The sequence below is a fragment of the Alexandromys fortis genome, unplaced genomic scaffold, assembly GCF_014885135.2.
Source record: "Alexandromys fortis isolate MF-2015 unplaced genomic scaffold, M_Fortis_MF-2015_v1.1 scaffold_220, whole genome shotgun sequence".
In the NCBI taxonomy this organism is placed as follows: Eukaryota; Metazoa; Chordata; class Mammalia; order Rodentia; family Cricetidae; genus Alexandromys; species Alexandromys fortis.
In genome coordinates, this window is record NW_026068099.1 from 778,338 (window position 1) to 794,319 (window position 15,982).

General features: G+C 46.3%; 1 protein-coding gene across 3 annotated transcripts in view; it reads left to right on the forward strand.

The window, feature by feature from the left end:
- Window positions 1–15,982, forward strand: part of Smarcal1 (SWI/SNF related, matrix associated, actin dependent regulator of chromatin, subfamily a like 1) — a 43,657-nt gene that overhangs the window by 25,478 nt on the left and 2,197 nt on the right. For all 3 annotated transcript variants that reach the window (XM_050123768.1, XM_050123770.1, XM_050123769.1), the window contains exons 12-17: window positions 2,071–2,286; window positions 6,453–6,523; window positions 8,916–9,018; window positions 10,543–10,725; window positions 12,184–12,284; window positions 13,698–13,794. In XM_050123768.1, the coding sequence (XP_049979725.1) occupies window positions 2,071–2,286; window positions 6,453–6,523; window positions 8,916–9,018; window positions 10,543–10,725; window positions 12,184–12,284; window positions 13,698–13,794 (771 nt within the window). The remainder of the gene's footprint in view (window positions 1–2,070; window positions 2,287–6,452; window positions 6,524–8,915; window positions 9,019–10,542; window positions 10,726–12,183; window positions 12,285–13,697; window positions 13,795–15,982) is intronic.

Consider the following 15,982-nt stretch of genomic DNA (forward strand, 5'->3'; position numbering starts at 1 on the left):
AAAGACTAGCCAATGCTCTTAACCTCTGAGCCATCTCTCCAGCCCCCCGTCCTTCTAAGTTTTAACACTTGTAATGATTTCTGATTCTCTAGGAAAGGGTCCAGTAGTTACTGTACAGATATATGAGGCTCTGAGTGGTGCTCTCTGGGTCCAGCTCACAGCTCCTGTGCAAGGCTTGCAGCCTGGGCTGTAGGAGCCAAATCCACACCAGAAGCAGCCCCAGAAAAGACCCTGAGGCATGTTAGAGGGAAGCTCCCAGGCAGAGCCAAGAAAGCAGGTGAATGAGGGTTTCTGGCCTGGGAGGAAGTCATCTACAAAAAGACCATGCAGAACCTTGGAGCAGGTAGAACAGAGTGGGATTGATAGAACAGTTTTAGGCTTTCTGGGAGGGCTTCTCTACAAGCCTGTGCTCCTAAGTGGTGGCCCCTGACCCATAAGTCACTCCCTGAAGTGACTCCAAACCTGCCGTCTGCACAGGTCTCCAGGGATGGGAGAGTGAGTGCTGCAGACAGGAGTATGGTACAGTCAGGGTCACCGTTTGTCAGTCCTCCCCAGCTCACACCTTAGTAATGTGTGCTGAGGTCAAACCACACATATACCGAGCCCTGTTTACATCAGAGACACTGATGTAAACTTTGGAGAAATGGCTGCAGTTACTCACGAACACTCTATGAGAAACCCCTGCTATGTGAATTCATGATTGCTTCCCATACTTTTAAACTACTTTAAAAATAAGACATTTTAAAGCATTTCCATTTACTCACAAAGTACGTATAATATAAGTTATAGTGCTTTGCACAGTTTAATGATGGACTAGTTAGATTGTCGTTAAGGTAGCTTCTCAGTTGTTGAATGTCTTCAGAAGTCATATATTTCATTAACACAGTCTGCAGCTTACTTTCTCCATGACTGTTTCCAGAGTGGGTTGTTTATAAATTCCCTGTGTTGTTTTTACTTCAGTCCTCTTTGCTGCTTTCTGACTAGGACTCCTCCCTCAGCTCGCTGAGACCGTAGATAGCACCCACTGGAAGGCCTGAGGTGGAGTTCATCCTTCTGACTCCATCGTCCCTTCCTCTGTTCCAGAGGGGTCTGGACATTATGAGGCTCCATCCTCCAGTCCTGCTTATTCTCCTTCCTGCTCTCTTTCCTCACCTCAACAAACCATAAGTGTGGACAGTGTCTGTGTCTTCCTCCTGTCCTTTATTCCACCCAGCCCAGTGCATGAGACCTTGTTAGAATGTGATTATTCCAGCTTAAAATCTTTCAGCATTATTTTCAGCATTATTCAGTTTTAATCTATAAAGTTAAGAGGTAACAATATTAAACTGGGGGCAAGATATCCAAGTTAATTGTGATATTCACATCTTCCCAAGTTTGTTCTAAAGTATAGCCCAGAAGGCAAGCTGTTTCCCCTCTCTGCACTAGGAGACCTCTCTAGAGAAAGCACCCTGAACCAAGCTCACTTGATACCCAGTGACTGTCTAGAGGCATCAGGGGGAGGTGAGGCAGGAAAGAACTGAGTTGGGAATCTGCAGAGCAGCAGAGACCCGTGCTCTCTGGCGTTCCGCATAGAGATTGGAAGAGTACTGGGGAAGGATAGGCCGTAACTGATGATTGGTTGGTTGATATCTGATTGATTGATGTGATGGGTTCAAACCCAAGACCTTACGTACGCCAGGCAGATGCTCCACTTCTACTCATTTACACCCAGCTAGGGATTTTATTTTAGTTTCTCATATCTTCTGTAGCTATATGAGAGGGAGTGGAGTCTGAGCTGCTGGAGGGGATCCTGGATTCTAAAACTTCAATCTGGCCAGACCAGCACAAACCTATGTTCTGGGCTTTTCAAACCCAAACATCAGTCACTTAAACTGATAGAAATGTTAGTTTCAAATGGTGGGCGACTGTGACATTGGTTTTCAGTTTATCTCATGCCTGGCTTTCCCCACATCCTTTTCTATCCTCATCTGTCTCACTTGGGGTTCATTCAGTCTTGTAAAGCCCCTTGAGGCTGTCTGAACGCAGTGCTGTCTGGAGCGCCAAGGCTGAAATTGTCCTCTCTTTCTCCAGCTCCCGTGGGGCTGGGACTACTCGGGCTCCTCCAACCTGGGTGAGCTGAAGCTGCTGCTGGAGGAGGCCATCATGCTGCGGCGGCTCAAATCCGATGTCCTCTCCCAGCTCCCAGCCAAGCAGCGCAAGATGGTGGTGGTCAACCCTGGTCGGATCAGCACCAGGGCCAAGGCGGCTCTAGATGCAGCAGCCAAAGAGATGACCAAGAACAATACTGTGAGTAGGACTGTGGCGTGGGTGCTTCCCCAGGTATCCTTCCGGAAGCTGCTCTGTGCATGTGCTCCGAGTTCTCCAGACATGACTTTTCTAACTAGAGCAAGAAGAGCATGACCGTGCGTGCGTGCGTGCGTGCGTGCGTGCGTGTGTGTGTGTGTGTGTGTGTGTGTAGGGAGCATGCGAGTATGCCAGTGTGGACCCGGGCCATGCATTCGGGTTGTCAGCATTGGAATTCGTAAATTAGTGTTTACAGAGAGTGAAATGAGGTTCACAGATCTGAAGTTAGGTGCAGCTCTCCCGCCCTATACCTTGAGTTGTGTACAAGATGTCCCGCTGGCTGGCTCTTATTTCATGCTCTTCTTCAGTGTCGTACTGTTGGAAGTGCTGGGAAGAACTCTATGCCAGCCTTATACTTTTCATTAGCAAGAAAATAAACAATCATCACAAATCATCTGGGCCCCATAGTCCCCCAAAGACGGTGAGTCACTGCTGCGATGTCAGCCTCTGAGAAGTGACAGAATGCCCCAAAATGACAAGAGATAAAATGTGCAATGTTTTCAGTATTATGGTGGGAGTAGCAAATGGGGTAGGCTAGAGGAAGCCCTGGTGAGTTGTCATACCATGTTTAATGTGTGCTTAATCACATGTAGTAACCTGAATTCCCAGAGAAAGGGAGGAATAGTCCTGCGGTAATTTTCCATTTTATGTGGACATAATGGATCATGTTCCTTTTGTTGTGGTGCTGCTGGTTTGGTTTTTCTTTCGAGACAGGGTCTTGCTTATAACCCAAGCTAGTCTCCAACTTATAATCCTCCTGCCTCTGCTGATGGCTGAGATTGCAGGTGTATGCCACTATGTCCAGTTAGGGCAATGCTCTGAAGTTATAATTTGGTAACACAAGAGGTTCTGTCACTGAAAATCAATCTTGGTGATTTCTACAAATAAAATTCAGTGAATAGAAACTTTATTTATAAATTTTACGTACTTTTTTGCAGGGGGTTGCGGGGGCTGTGCTGTGGATTAAACCCAGAGCCTTGCTCGTGCTGAATGTGTGCTTTACTACTGAGCTCACCCAGCCCACAACTTGCTTTTGAGACAGGGCCTCACTATGTAGATCTGGCTGTCCTGGAACTCACAGAGATCCACCTGCTTCTACCTTCTAGGTGTGCCCTTACTGCCTGACCAGTGAATAAGAACAGCAAATATAATGTTAGCAGGGAGACAGGCTTGCAGTAATTTTAGATTCAAAGATACAGTTTTGGTTTTGCTACTTATGGTGGTGTTTGTTTTATGTGTGAATGGAGCAAGGCCTTTAGCGTTTCTCGCTAATACCTGGTCTGCCTTTGGAACAACTAGTTTAGAAATCAAGAAATCACAACAAAAACACAAAAACAGAGAGGGGGGGAGGGAGGGAAAAAGGGAGGGAGGGAGGGAGGGAGGGAGGGAGGGAGGGAGGGAGAGAGAGAGAGAGAGAGAGAGAGAGAGAGAGAGAGAGAACAGTCAGCATTTGAATTGAGGAAGAAAACACACTGACAGGTAGGAAAGCCAAGAGGAACAAGAATGAAACAAAGCACCTGGGTGCTCTGGTTGGTTAGTTGAGCAGCTGTGTAGCAGCTTTTAAACCTGTACCGCGTGCATATGGCTCTGTAAGTGTGCCGTATATTATTTCACATGCAGCCTGAAACTTTGACTTCATATCAAGCTAATAAAATAGCATTCTATTAGTAAAATTTAAGATAAGCCATGACAATTAAGAGCGCTGGGTAGTCAGCCATACAAATCCCGTCTTGGAGGGGATATTTTAATGTTTCCATAAGTAGAACAGGGTGCTGGAGATCGATGAGGGTCGTGTCAGTTACCTGGAGTTCTGCCTGCTGGTGACAATCACCCTTGTCTTAGATGCTGCAGACTTCTCACTCCCCTTTTTGGAGATGATGGAAGTGAAGTCTGAGCTCAGTGAAAGTTTTCCAACCTCCAGCCCAGAACCTGAGAACTGCCCCCCTCCGCCTTGGCAGTCTGATGCAAATGAAAGGCTTAGCTTCCTTCAGGAAGCAGACGCAGCAGTGGCTGGCCAGTGGACTGTGTGTCTACGGACAAACCCCACCAGCTGTGAAACCCTGAGTCAGAGAGGTTAAACAGAGCCATGTTATCATAGTTTTAGACAAATAAGGAGACTCGAGACTCAGTTATCATTACTTTTAGCCCCAAGCACCTCTCAGCCTACATCATGGACGCTCCGGCAGGCCCTGCAGGCTTGCCTGTCAAGTGCTGGTTCTTTGTCCATTCACACCTCTCCATCTAGAAGATTTATTCAGACCTTCGTATGGACAAGTGAAGGCCAAGCGGCCAGTTTATAAAATCTGTTATCATGAAAGCTTTTCTCATTTTTCAGCTGGGAACGTTTCCTTAAAGGCTGAGGAAAACCGGCTATCATGGCCTTTGTCTGAAGCTGGTTTCTGATTAGCAAAGAAAATGAAGCAGGCCCATGCAGAGTTCCAGTGACAGCATCCTTTCTCCCTTGTCATTTAGCAAGACAAGAAATCTGAGAACCGCAGTGCATCCATTTTAGTAAGAGTCTAGGAGCCAAGGAACAAAGGGTACAAGTTGTTTCAAAACCCCTTGCCCACGCTAGAAAAGAAGTGAGACCATTAATGGATAGTATGATGTCTACTTAATTTGGTAAAGTTTTTCTTTTCTTTTTAAAGATAAAACTATTGATTTCTCACACATTAAAAACACCAAGGCACCGGGTGTGGTGGCGCAGACAGCAGACCTTTAATCCCAGCACTCTGGAGGCAAAGGCAGGCGGATCTCTGTGAGTTCAAGGCCAACCTGGTCTACTAGAGCTAGTTCCAGGACAAGCTTCAAAGAGAACTAGCTCAAAGAGAAACCCTGTCTTGAAAAAACCAAACCAAAACAAAAAACAAAAAAAACACCAAGGCTATGGATGTAGGTCAGGGGTAGAGTACTTGTTTGGGTAGAGTACTTGTTTAGCATGTGCAGGTCTGTGGGTTTGATCCCCAGTTTTGCAAAAAGAGAATAAGAAATACAGTAGATGTCAATAATATAATAGATGTTTGCTGTGTGGAATAAAAATAAAGGTAAACACTCATAATAAGTGGGATTTATTGAATACTTGTGACTATATGTATTGGCTACTGAATTCTTACCATCAGGTTCCAAGCCCAGCAGATATTTGAGCTCCCTAGAAACTCTACTTCTGCTGTATACTTTGAAACATACACAACACATATATATTTATATATTCCTATATGTGGTCATTCTATATAAAATATAATTTATATACCTACATATATTTTATATAAAGCATATTTGTATATAACTAGATATAAATACGTGTTATGTAATAAGGAATAATATTTTTAATTTATTAGATTTATTAATATTTTTATGAATGAGTGTTTTAACTGTGTATGCACCACATGCATACTTGATGCCCAAAGGAGTCAGAAGGGAACATTGGATACACTGTAACTGGAGTTACAGATGGTTGTGAGCCATCATGTGGGTGCTGGGAACCAAAGTGGGGTACTCTGCATGAGCAACAAGTACTCTGAACCGCTGAGCCAGTGCACCAGCCTTGCCACCACCACCCCTTATTATTTCATTCTGTGTGGATGGGTGATTTGTCTACATTATTTTTGTACTACATGTGAGCCTGTGGAGGCTAGAAGAGGGTGTCGGGTTCCCTGGGACTGGGGTTACAGATTGCTAGGAGCCACCATGTGAGTGCTAGGAACTGAACCTGGGTCATATGGAGGAGAAGTAAGTGCTCTTAACCACTGAGCCACCTCCCTTGCCTAATAGACGTATTTTAAAAGGAGAATTGGAACCGGGCAATGGTGGCGCACGCCTTTAATCCCAGCACTCGGGAGGCAGAGGCAGATGGATCTCTGTGAGTTCGAGACCAGCCTGGTCTACAGAGCTAGTTCCAGGACAGGCTCCAAAGCCACAGAGAAACCCTGTCTAGGAAAAAAAAAAAAAAAAAAGGAAAATTGGAATCATACAAATCCTTGAGTAATGGTTTTGAAATGTTCTAGAATATAGTTGCTAAAATGAGGAAAACACAAGAGTATTTCCAGCTGGGTCCCTAATTCCAGAGCACTGAGAGTAGGTCTTTAAACTCTCATCTTCTCTTTCCACAGAAGCAGGAGCAGAAAGAAGCCCTCATTGTCTTCTTCAACAGAACAGCAGAAGCTAAAATCCCCTGTGTCATGTAAGCCGTTGCCAGTGTTCAGCTTTTGTTACCTCTCATTTTAAAAGCGGTGATTGTGGGGTGGGATAGGAAGATGCCCCATGAGTATGTGGACCTGAGAAAGCCAGTGGCCATGTCACCCAGCTGTGTGGCAGAGACAAAGATGCTGGCCGTTTGCTAGCCAACCAGCCTAGCCCAGTCTCCGGGTTCAGTAAGAGACCTTTCCTAACTGAGGAAGACGTCTGGTTTACCCTCTGATCACCACACACAGGCACACGTGTGCACATCACTGCATTGAACTTGAGGCAACCCTAACAGTGTCCACTTTGCCTGATGTTTTTCACTGCTCAACGTCACATGGTGTTGGAGGGATAATGGCCCAAGTGATTCATTCACATTCGTAGTGAAAGCAATTCACATGTGCCAAGTGATGCTGCACGGCTGGCTGTGAGACTGAGAGAGAGGAACCTGCCTGGCCCTTGTGCTCTTCCCCCCAGCTCCCCTGCCCAACCCACCTGGCCCTGAATTGCCCCTGCTGACCTTTTGTTATGTGCTGCTGAGCGATGGAAGACAAGGGGGGCCAGTTCTTTGCCTCGTGCCCTACAAACCCAGGGTCTGTGAGGGAACTTTCTTCAGCTTAGGCCCACAACCATCCATTTCCCCTAGAATTCGAATATAACCCTGAAACAAATCCTCATTTGTTGATTGGTTCATAGTGGTTTTCTTTGGTTCTTACAATGCCGGAGCTCAAACCCAGAGCCGTGTATAGAGTGGGCAAGCCCACTACATGGAAATGCACCCCAAGCTTAAGTCTGGCCATGTTGCCTTGTCACAATCCTGTCCAAAATGTTCAGCGCTTTGTTTCTGAACACTTTCCACTTCGGTGTATGTCACACTCAGAGCCTCAGTTGACTCTGGAGAGTGACTATTGGCCAGTTTTTAAAAGTGTAGGTACTGAGCAAATCTCATGTGAGCCTCTGGACTCACGGCACACATGTCTAATGAGGAGAATTAGACTGTAAATAAAAAAAAAAAAAAATTCCTCTGCCAGCTGCTTCTCTTCCCCCTTTTTGCTGCTGTCTGTTTTCTGTTTTACGGGCATCTTTTTGTGAGACAGACAGTATTGCAGTAGCCAATATGTCCATTCTGGTAAAAGGGAACCTGAATGAGCAGAGCAGCTCAGCCCTGTCAGTGTGGAGAGCGGAAAGGGTCCTTAGAAAAGCTGGGGCCAGAGCTTTTAGGAGCTGACCAAATCGATTCTATGGCCCTGTGGTTTGTCAGTGCTGTGGCTACAAACTGTCACTTTTATTCTTAGGTGTTTACAGGACAGTGTATTTGCCTTTCCAGGCCTGCCTATATCACAGGACACTGTCCTTCCCAAAGAAGGCCTCGCTGTTCTGCCTAGACAAACCCCTATCTAGGGACGACCACGGGATGGGTGAGGGCTTTTGTGTCCCCAAAAGTAAGCAATAATTATCTGAACAAATCACCTCTGCCTTTAAGACCCAAGACTTGTAGATAAAAATATGAAGTTAAGGGCTGAAGAGATGGCTCAGTGGTTAAGAGCACCGGATGCTCTTCCAGAGGTCGTGAGTTCAATTCCCAGCAACCACATGGTAGCTCACAACCATCTGTAATGAAATCTGGTGCCCTCTTCTGGTATGTGAGCACACATGGAGGCAGAATGTTGTATACATAATAAATTAAATAAATAAATAAATAAATAAATAGAGGTGCTTTCTTTAAAAAAATATGAAGTTAAGAAAAAACATAGTTGGGGCTGGAAAGGTGGCCCAGTGATTAGGAGCATTGACTGTTCTTGTAGAGGACCTAGATTCGGTTCCTAGCATCCATGGGGTCCTCACAGTTGTGTATAATTCTATTTCTAGGGGATCTGACTCCCTCTTCTGACCTATGTAGGCTCTGCACACTCATGGTGAACATACATACATGTAGGCAAACACTCATGCTCATTAAATAAATAATTTTAAAAACGTGCACTGGTTGAAAGAGAAAAGTAAATGAATGGGAAGACCTCCATTAGCACTGCTATAACTACAGGGTTGGCCATTTGTGCCTTAGTAGAAGGGAAGTGGAGAAGCCCCCTTAAATTGTCTGTTCTGTCTTCTCAATGTTGAGCTTACAGGATTTGTGTCAAAAAAGCCTTTAACCTACTTTGGTTTGTACTGAAAACAAATTAAATTGATAGTAGCAACGAACATGAAGGCTGATGTTGTTTTAGTAATCTACACGACACAAATCCTGTGTGACGTGGTATGAACGAAGGTTGGCCCTCAGAGAGGGGAGAGAATGGGCAGGAGCGGGCAGGGACCTGGTAGGTTCCTGAAGTCACTTTTTGGTAGCTAACTGCAGTTGTATGTTTAATCTACTTTGTAATCATTGTCAAATATAGTGAATATATCCTGGACCTTTTGGAGAGTGGACGAGAGAAGTTTCTAGTGTTTGCACACCATAAAGTGGTCCTGGATGCAATTGTAAAGGAGCTTGAGAGGAAGGTAAGCCCCCTCTGACCTTCAGGGTAGAGTCTCGGCTTCTGCTGTTTGTTCTGCGGAGCACTGGGCCAGGACTACACAGAAGTGAGGCCGTGGTTTCTAGAAACCACGTGAAGGCCTTTTGAGGAGTCGTCACTTGGGACCCACAGAATTCCCACAGTTGGCGTTCTGGCGTACTCCCTGCGTAAGCAGGAGTCTTGCTTTACGAGTGTCTCCAGGGACTCGTCCGTTCTCTGCGTTCATAAAACAACTAACCTGCCAGGAAATGGTAGTGTGTGTCTGTGTGAGTGTCCTCCTCACTGCTATCCAGGTGCCTTTCATTTGCACGGCCCTGTGTCAGGCTTTCCAGTACCATTGGGTGGACCTTGGTAGAGTGAGCAGAAGCTATCTGAGGAAGTCCCAAGGATGGTCGTTAGAACGAAACACCTACACCTTCACTCCCTCTTCACTTTTGCTTTAGTTTAGGACCATAAATTGTCTTTATCTTCCTTCACTACCTGCGCTTTAGTGTTTAAGGGACATAGAGTAAAGAAACACCTGTGGCTCTCCCGCTCCATTTGCTAAGGAAGTTTCTCTATGTTAGTTTCAAGACTTAGGGTTTTTTTGTTTTATTTTTAAGATTTGTTTAGTTTTTAATTATGTATATGTGTGTGAGTGTCCATGAGGCCAACGGTGTCCCTGGAGGCTAGAGTTTTATTTGAGATACGGTGAAACAGTCATTGCTGTCCTGAAACTCTGTGAAACAGTCATTGCTGTCCTGAATCTTGTTCTGTTTGTTCTGTTAATGACTCTGCCTCTTATGTGCTGGGATTCAAGATGTGTACCACCACCACCGCCCAGCTTAAATGGTCTTAATGATAAAAATCCGGAGTCAGGTATTAGTGAGTGAAAGCTGAGAGATCAGAGAAGCAGAGCAGTCAGCCACTAGGGAGACCTTTTACCTCTACCAAATCTCGCACCAAAGGAATGAACATGTCCTCAGACTGACTGCATCCTCAGACTGCAACTGTCTCCTGTCTCCTCCAGCCTTATGTTCTTCTCTCTGCTCAGCAATATCCTGTTCCCACCTCCCTAGTGCTGGAATTAAAGGCGTGGGATCCCAAATGCTGGGATCACCTTTGTGTGAGCTCTGTTTCTCTTTTAGACAGATTCTATCTCGTAACCCAGGGTGGCCTTGAACTAACAGAGATCCCTCTGCCTCTGTCTCCCACGTTCTGGGGTTAAAGGTGTGTGCCACGACTCCCTGGCTTGTAGTGGCTTAGCTCTGCACTCCAATCTTCAGGCAAGCTTTATTTGTTAAAACACAAACAAAAGATCACTACAGTCTATTGTTTCTCCTGATGGTATGTGATTAAACAATTGTGTCAGTCCAGCCTTGAGTTTTTTAAAAGGAGAGCCAACCCGGGAGGCAGAGGGTTGAGGAGCGGAGTGGTTCTATCTGTGGGCCCTACCTAGACACGAGACTTGAGCTGGCTCTGCAGCCCGAGTGCCTTTGCAGCTCACCTCAGTTTCCCCCATTGTCTACAGAAAGTTCAGAACATCCGAATTGAAGGCTCCACCCCTTCAGCAGCCCGTGAGGATCTGTGCCAGCAGTTCCAGCTGTCCAGAGGGCACTCAGTGGCCGTGCTGTCCATCACTGCTGCCAATATGGGCCTCACCTTCTCCTCAGCTGATCTGGTGGTGTTTGCTGAGCTGTTCTGGAACCCAGGGGTAAGGGATCTTACTTGACTGGAATCCTGGACATGCATGCTCGGGGCTGAGAAATACAAGGGCCATAAATGAATGGTAGAAGACGTGTTCTTGGGGCTGGGGAGATAGTCAGTAGTTAAGAACACTAGCTACTCTTCCAGAGGACCCTGGTTCAATTCCCAGCACCCAAATGGTGGCTCAGAACAGTCTGTAACTCCAGTCCCAGGCTGTCTGTTCTGGCCTCTTTGAGTACCAGGTACACATATAGTGCACATACATGCAGGGAAAACATTCATATACACAAAGATAAATACATTTTTAAAAGATGGCATTTTCTGCACGCGTTCCCTGCACTGGGTCCTGTCTGTGTCTGTTCGCTCCTGTGTTTGCACTGCTGCTCTTTGGTCCTATTCAAGCACCGGAAGTCTGCAGGCCAGTTCTCGGGGCTTCCCCGCACCCTGGGGGACCACTGACTCTGTCTCACTGAGGGGCCGTCCTGGAAGAGGACTAGGAAAGTCGTAGCCCTCATCTCTGCTGTTGAGCAAAGGGGCACAGAGCACCCGCGTGCAGATCCAGGAATGTGCAGCTCACCTGGGCTACCTTTGTTAACTGTCCCTGTGAGCTGAGGACCTCAGGGACAGTGACAACACCAGGTGTCCTTGATGTGACTGGTAGCTGAGGGCCGTGGTGGCAGATCTAAGACTCATAAAATTTCTCCCAAGTCTCAAAAAAAAAAGTTATTTTCCTTCTAATTTTCTGACGTGTTGCTTTTACTGGATACATATCAGCCACTGCTTTAATGATGGGAAGATTCCAAGGTTGAGACCTCTCATAAATCAGAGTCCTAGTTTTAGTTATTATGGAACTTATCAGCATATGAACACAAATACCCCAATCATCATGTGGTAAATATCACATCCCTTTTCTGGGTGTGATATTTATTTGGAATATTATTATGTGATAGGTATTTAGAAAATAATTTATAAAATGTATCTGAAATTTTAGTGTATGATTATTTTGCTTACATGTATGTCAGTGCAACACGTGCATGCCAGGTGTCCTAGGAGGTCAGAAGAGGGCATCCCATCCCCCTGGAACTGAGTTGTATTGTAGATGGTTGTGAACCACCAGGTCCTCTGCAAGAACAATTGCTCTTAACCGCCGAGTCACCTCTGCAGCCCCCGGAAGATAACTTCATTTTCCAGAGATAAGAAGTGGTGTGTGCCATGCTTCTGCCTTTGCCCCTCAGCACACAGACTAGAGGCAGAGCCTCTTTGCGTGTTTGACTCACAAGCTCTGGCATTTCTGCTGCAGATACCAGGTCCTGAGGTTTGTTTGAGTTTCTCTTAGTTTTTCATGAGGTAGGGAAATGCTTTCTAGAGGAAACTCAGTGGGGCTGGGTGGCCCGATGCCCCTCACTGTGGTGGGATGGGGCTTCCTAAGGCCTTTTCTTAACTGTTTTGTTTCCTGGACACACAGGTGCTGATCCAGGCCGAGGACCGCGTGCACCGCATTGGACAGACGAGCTCTGTGGGCATTCACTACCTGGTGGCAAAAGGCACTGCAGATGACTACCTTTGGTATGCCTGGCGGGCGGCCTGGGCGGCTGAGCTGAGTGACTCAAGGGTGTGGTTTCTTTGCTTCCTCAGTACTCACACTTTTGCTGAGACCAATTAGTGATGCTTCCTGCTTCCCATGATGCGTTTGTCTTCATCACTAAATTTCTTTGGAGACTTGCAGGGTTTGAGGAAAAAAATAGTAAGAATAAAGGGAGGGGACTCTTCCCACTGCTCCAAGAGGGAGAGGAACCTAGACTTCAGACGGAGTTTAGTGTAAGAAACATCTGTTCCCAGCTGAGACTTCTGGCTTGTTAGGATGGGGACAGTGTTCCTTCCTCTTTCTTGATATGTGATGTGATGGTCACCTTTTTCAAGAAGAAAGTGGCTCATTCTGAACCATATGGTGCTTCATGGCAGGACTGCAGTCCCTTTTTCTGTTTGTTTTTGTCATATGGAGGATTGAGCACAGGGCCTCACATAGACTAAGCAAGGACTTTGCCTCTAAGCTTTAGCACCCAACTCTTTTTTCTTGTTCATTTTGAGATACGGTCTCACTGAGTGGCCCAAGCTGGCCTTGAAAGTTCCTCTGAGGCCCAGGAAAGTCTTAAACTTTTGATCCTTTGGCTTCGGACTCTTTTTTTTTTTTTCTTCCCTTTGGTTCTTTTTAAGATAGGGTTTCTCTGTGTTGCTCTTATTGTCCTGGAACTTACTTTGTAGACCAGACTGGCCTTGAACTCACAGAGATTGCCTGGTTCTGCCTCCTGAGTGTTGGGATTAAAGGTGTGCACCACTATACCCAGCTCAGCCTCGGATTACATATCTGCTCCACCAGGCCTCGTGGGTCACATTTCAACCCTTGGAATTGTGTCTGTCATCTAAGTAAAAGCTCGCCAGCTTCTTTGTCAGTCCCTCACTCATCCTGATGTGAAGTCCTCCATTATCCCACTAGTGCCCATTCTCTGTGTTCAGCCCCGCGCATGAGACACCTCACTCAGCAGTGCAGGTTTATCTGTCTGTGAGGGATTGAGCAAACTCGCATTATTACTGTAATGAAACAGGATTTATTTCCTAGGCCTCTTGTGCTAGAGAGGATTTTGAACCTGGTTTTATGAGCACAGATAGGATTGTTTCTGATTGGGACAGGACAAGTATTTCAGGAAGGACTGAGAGGATGGTGTTACAGTCCCAGTCCCGTGAGGATGGTGTTACAGTTTCACCACAGTCCCGTGAGGATGGTGTTACAGTTTCACCACAGTCCCGTGAGGATGGTGTTACAGTTTCACCACAGTCCCGTGAGGATGGTGTTACAGTTTCACCACAGTCCCGTGAGGATGGTGTTACAGTCCCAGTCCCGTGAGGATGGCGGGGCCTCATTTAGTCAGCCTTCAGGTTCGGGGTAGGTTGTTCTCACTGCATCTCATTTCTACCCCACAGGCCTCTGATTCAGGAGAAGATTAAAGTGCTGGGGGAAGCCGGGCTTTCTGAGACCAATTTCTCAGAGATGACAGAAGCTACTGATTACCTCTACAAGGTAATGCCAGCACACGACTCCTCACCACTATATGAAGTGAGGCGGTGAGCTGATCCTTCAGCCCTGGAGCTGGAAGGAAAGGCGGGCCTGCAGTCATTGTGTGTGTGTGTGTGTGTGTGTGTGTGTGTGTGTGTCTGTGTGTGTGTGTGTGTGTGTGTCTGTGTCTAATGAGGAATGCTGGCAGTAACTCCTGCTTCTCACATGCCCTAAAGGCTACAAATCCAAGGCTGAGCTGCTGTCTCTTTCATCAGGCCTTGAGAAAAAGCAGAAAAACTCCTCATGACAACTGTTAGGTTGTCTCCATAAGTACGATAGCAATGCCAGCCATGCAGCAGGGCCACCACAGAACTGTCACAGAGTCATATGGCATATGAAGTCTTCCCACCTCAACCCACTATTCCTCTGTAGTGTCCGCTCTCATAAAAAAGTCTGAGAGAGGGGCTGGAGAGATGGCTCAGAGGTTAAGAGCATTGCCTGCTCTACCAAAGGTCCTGAGTTCAATTCCCAGCAACCACATGGTGGCTCACAACCATCTGTAATGGGGTCTGGTGCCCTCTTCTGGCCAACAGGCATACACACAGAATATTGTATACATAATAAATAAATATAAAAAAAAAAAGTTAAAAAAAAAGTCTGAGAGACCAGAGAACACCCTCCCGTGACTCTATTAGAGTATTCTATCCCGAACTCTATCAGAGGTGCCAAAAAGAGGCTTCTTGGCCCCGGAGAGGATGGAGCCACCATGCCTGGCTACATGACTTGGTCCTGGAAACCTAACTGGGGTGACTAGGGAATGGAGAAAGGACAGATACACAGACACATACAGAAAAGCTGGCTCAGGTGGGCTGTGCTCACTCGGCCAGAAGCAGTACCTGTTACAAGACAAGCCAGACCTCATGGTGTTTATTGTGTACAGCGTGTGAAGGGGCTAGCTCATATCGGTGGGAGCCTGTGTGAGGAGCAGCCCCAGGTTCCACTCATCCCGGAGAGGAGCTGCAGCTGCTGTCTGCACACACTGGCCTGTGTTTGGGAACACTTGTACTTGCATACACTGTTGAGCATTCGCACTCAGACCAGAGGAAGGTTTTGCCATCCCCCTGACCCTCACCCATGTGGAGGAAGCGTTGCCATTTCCATGGGTTCTCATTATAGCCATGACCACATCACAAATATTCACTCAGGTCTTCATCTCCTCCTTTCCATTTACCCAGTGCTTCCTCAGCTCTGTTTGAATGACGTGCTGCAGAGCATGTGGCGAAGACTTAAAAGTCTGGCTTCTAATCCCTCATTTATTTAAAAAAAAAATCCATCTGTGTGTGTTAGTTTTAGACTAACTGGCTTTCGAGATGGGCTGTCACCCAGGCAGATCTTAAATTCAAGGTCTTCCTGGCCAGGTATTCTGAGAGCTTGCAGCTTATAGGCCTGAGAATCCACTTTAAAGAGATCATATATTTTTAATAAGTTAAACAGATACAACAACTAAGACACCATGAAGACAGCCTCACCTTTGCTCTGTGAGAGCACTGTGATTCAGCTAGTGGTGGCTGTGCTAAGTTAATAGTGACCTTAGAAACGAAAGAGGCTTCTTTTGGTCTGGTTTGGTTTGGCTTCGTTTTTCAAGGCAGGGTTTTTCTAGTAGCCCTGGCTGTCTTATAACTTCCTCAGTAGACCAGGCTGGCCTTGAACTCAGAGATCTGCCTGCCTCTACCTCCCAAGTGCTAGAATTAAAGGCGTGTACCACCTGGCCCAGCTAAAAGAGGCTACTTCTAAAGGAGTCTCATCAAACCTTTTTCTCATCCTGGCCTTTCCCTCAGAAACTTTGAATCCATCAAAACTGTCTGCCGAAAGTACAAGTGCAGAGTGCTATAAATGAGATTTATTTGATTAAAACTTTATCAGCTTGCCTATTTTTACTAAGATGGGGTTGAGAATTCCATCAGCAACTGGAAAAAGAAAACCGCTACCTCCTTCATGGAGACAAAAACAAAAGGAGTTTGTGTTCGGTTTGACAGCCTTTCTTCCAAGTGGGGAAACAAAGGAATAAGCTGATCTTGGAGCTTACTTCCCATTAGCTATGTGTGCTCCTGGTTTGTGACTGGCATCACCCTCATAATCAAATGGGCGTGAGCAGGTCTTTCTGCTGCACTGGCCTGCCTTTGGTTTGCAGCATTTCCTTGACCTTGCACTC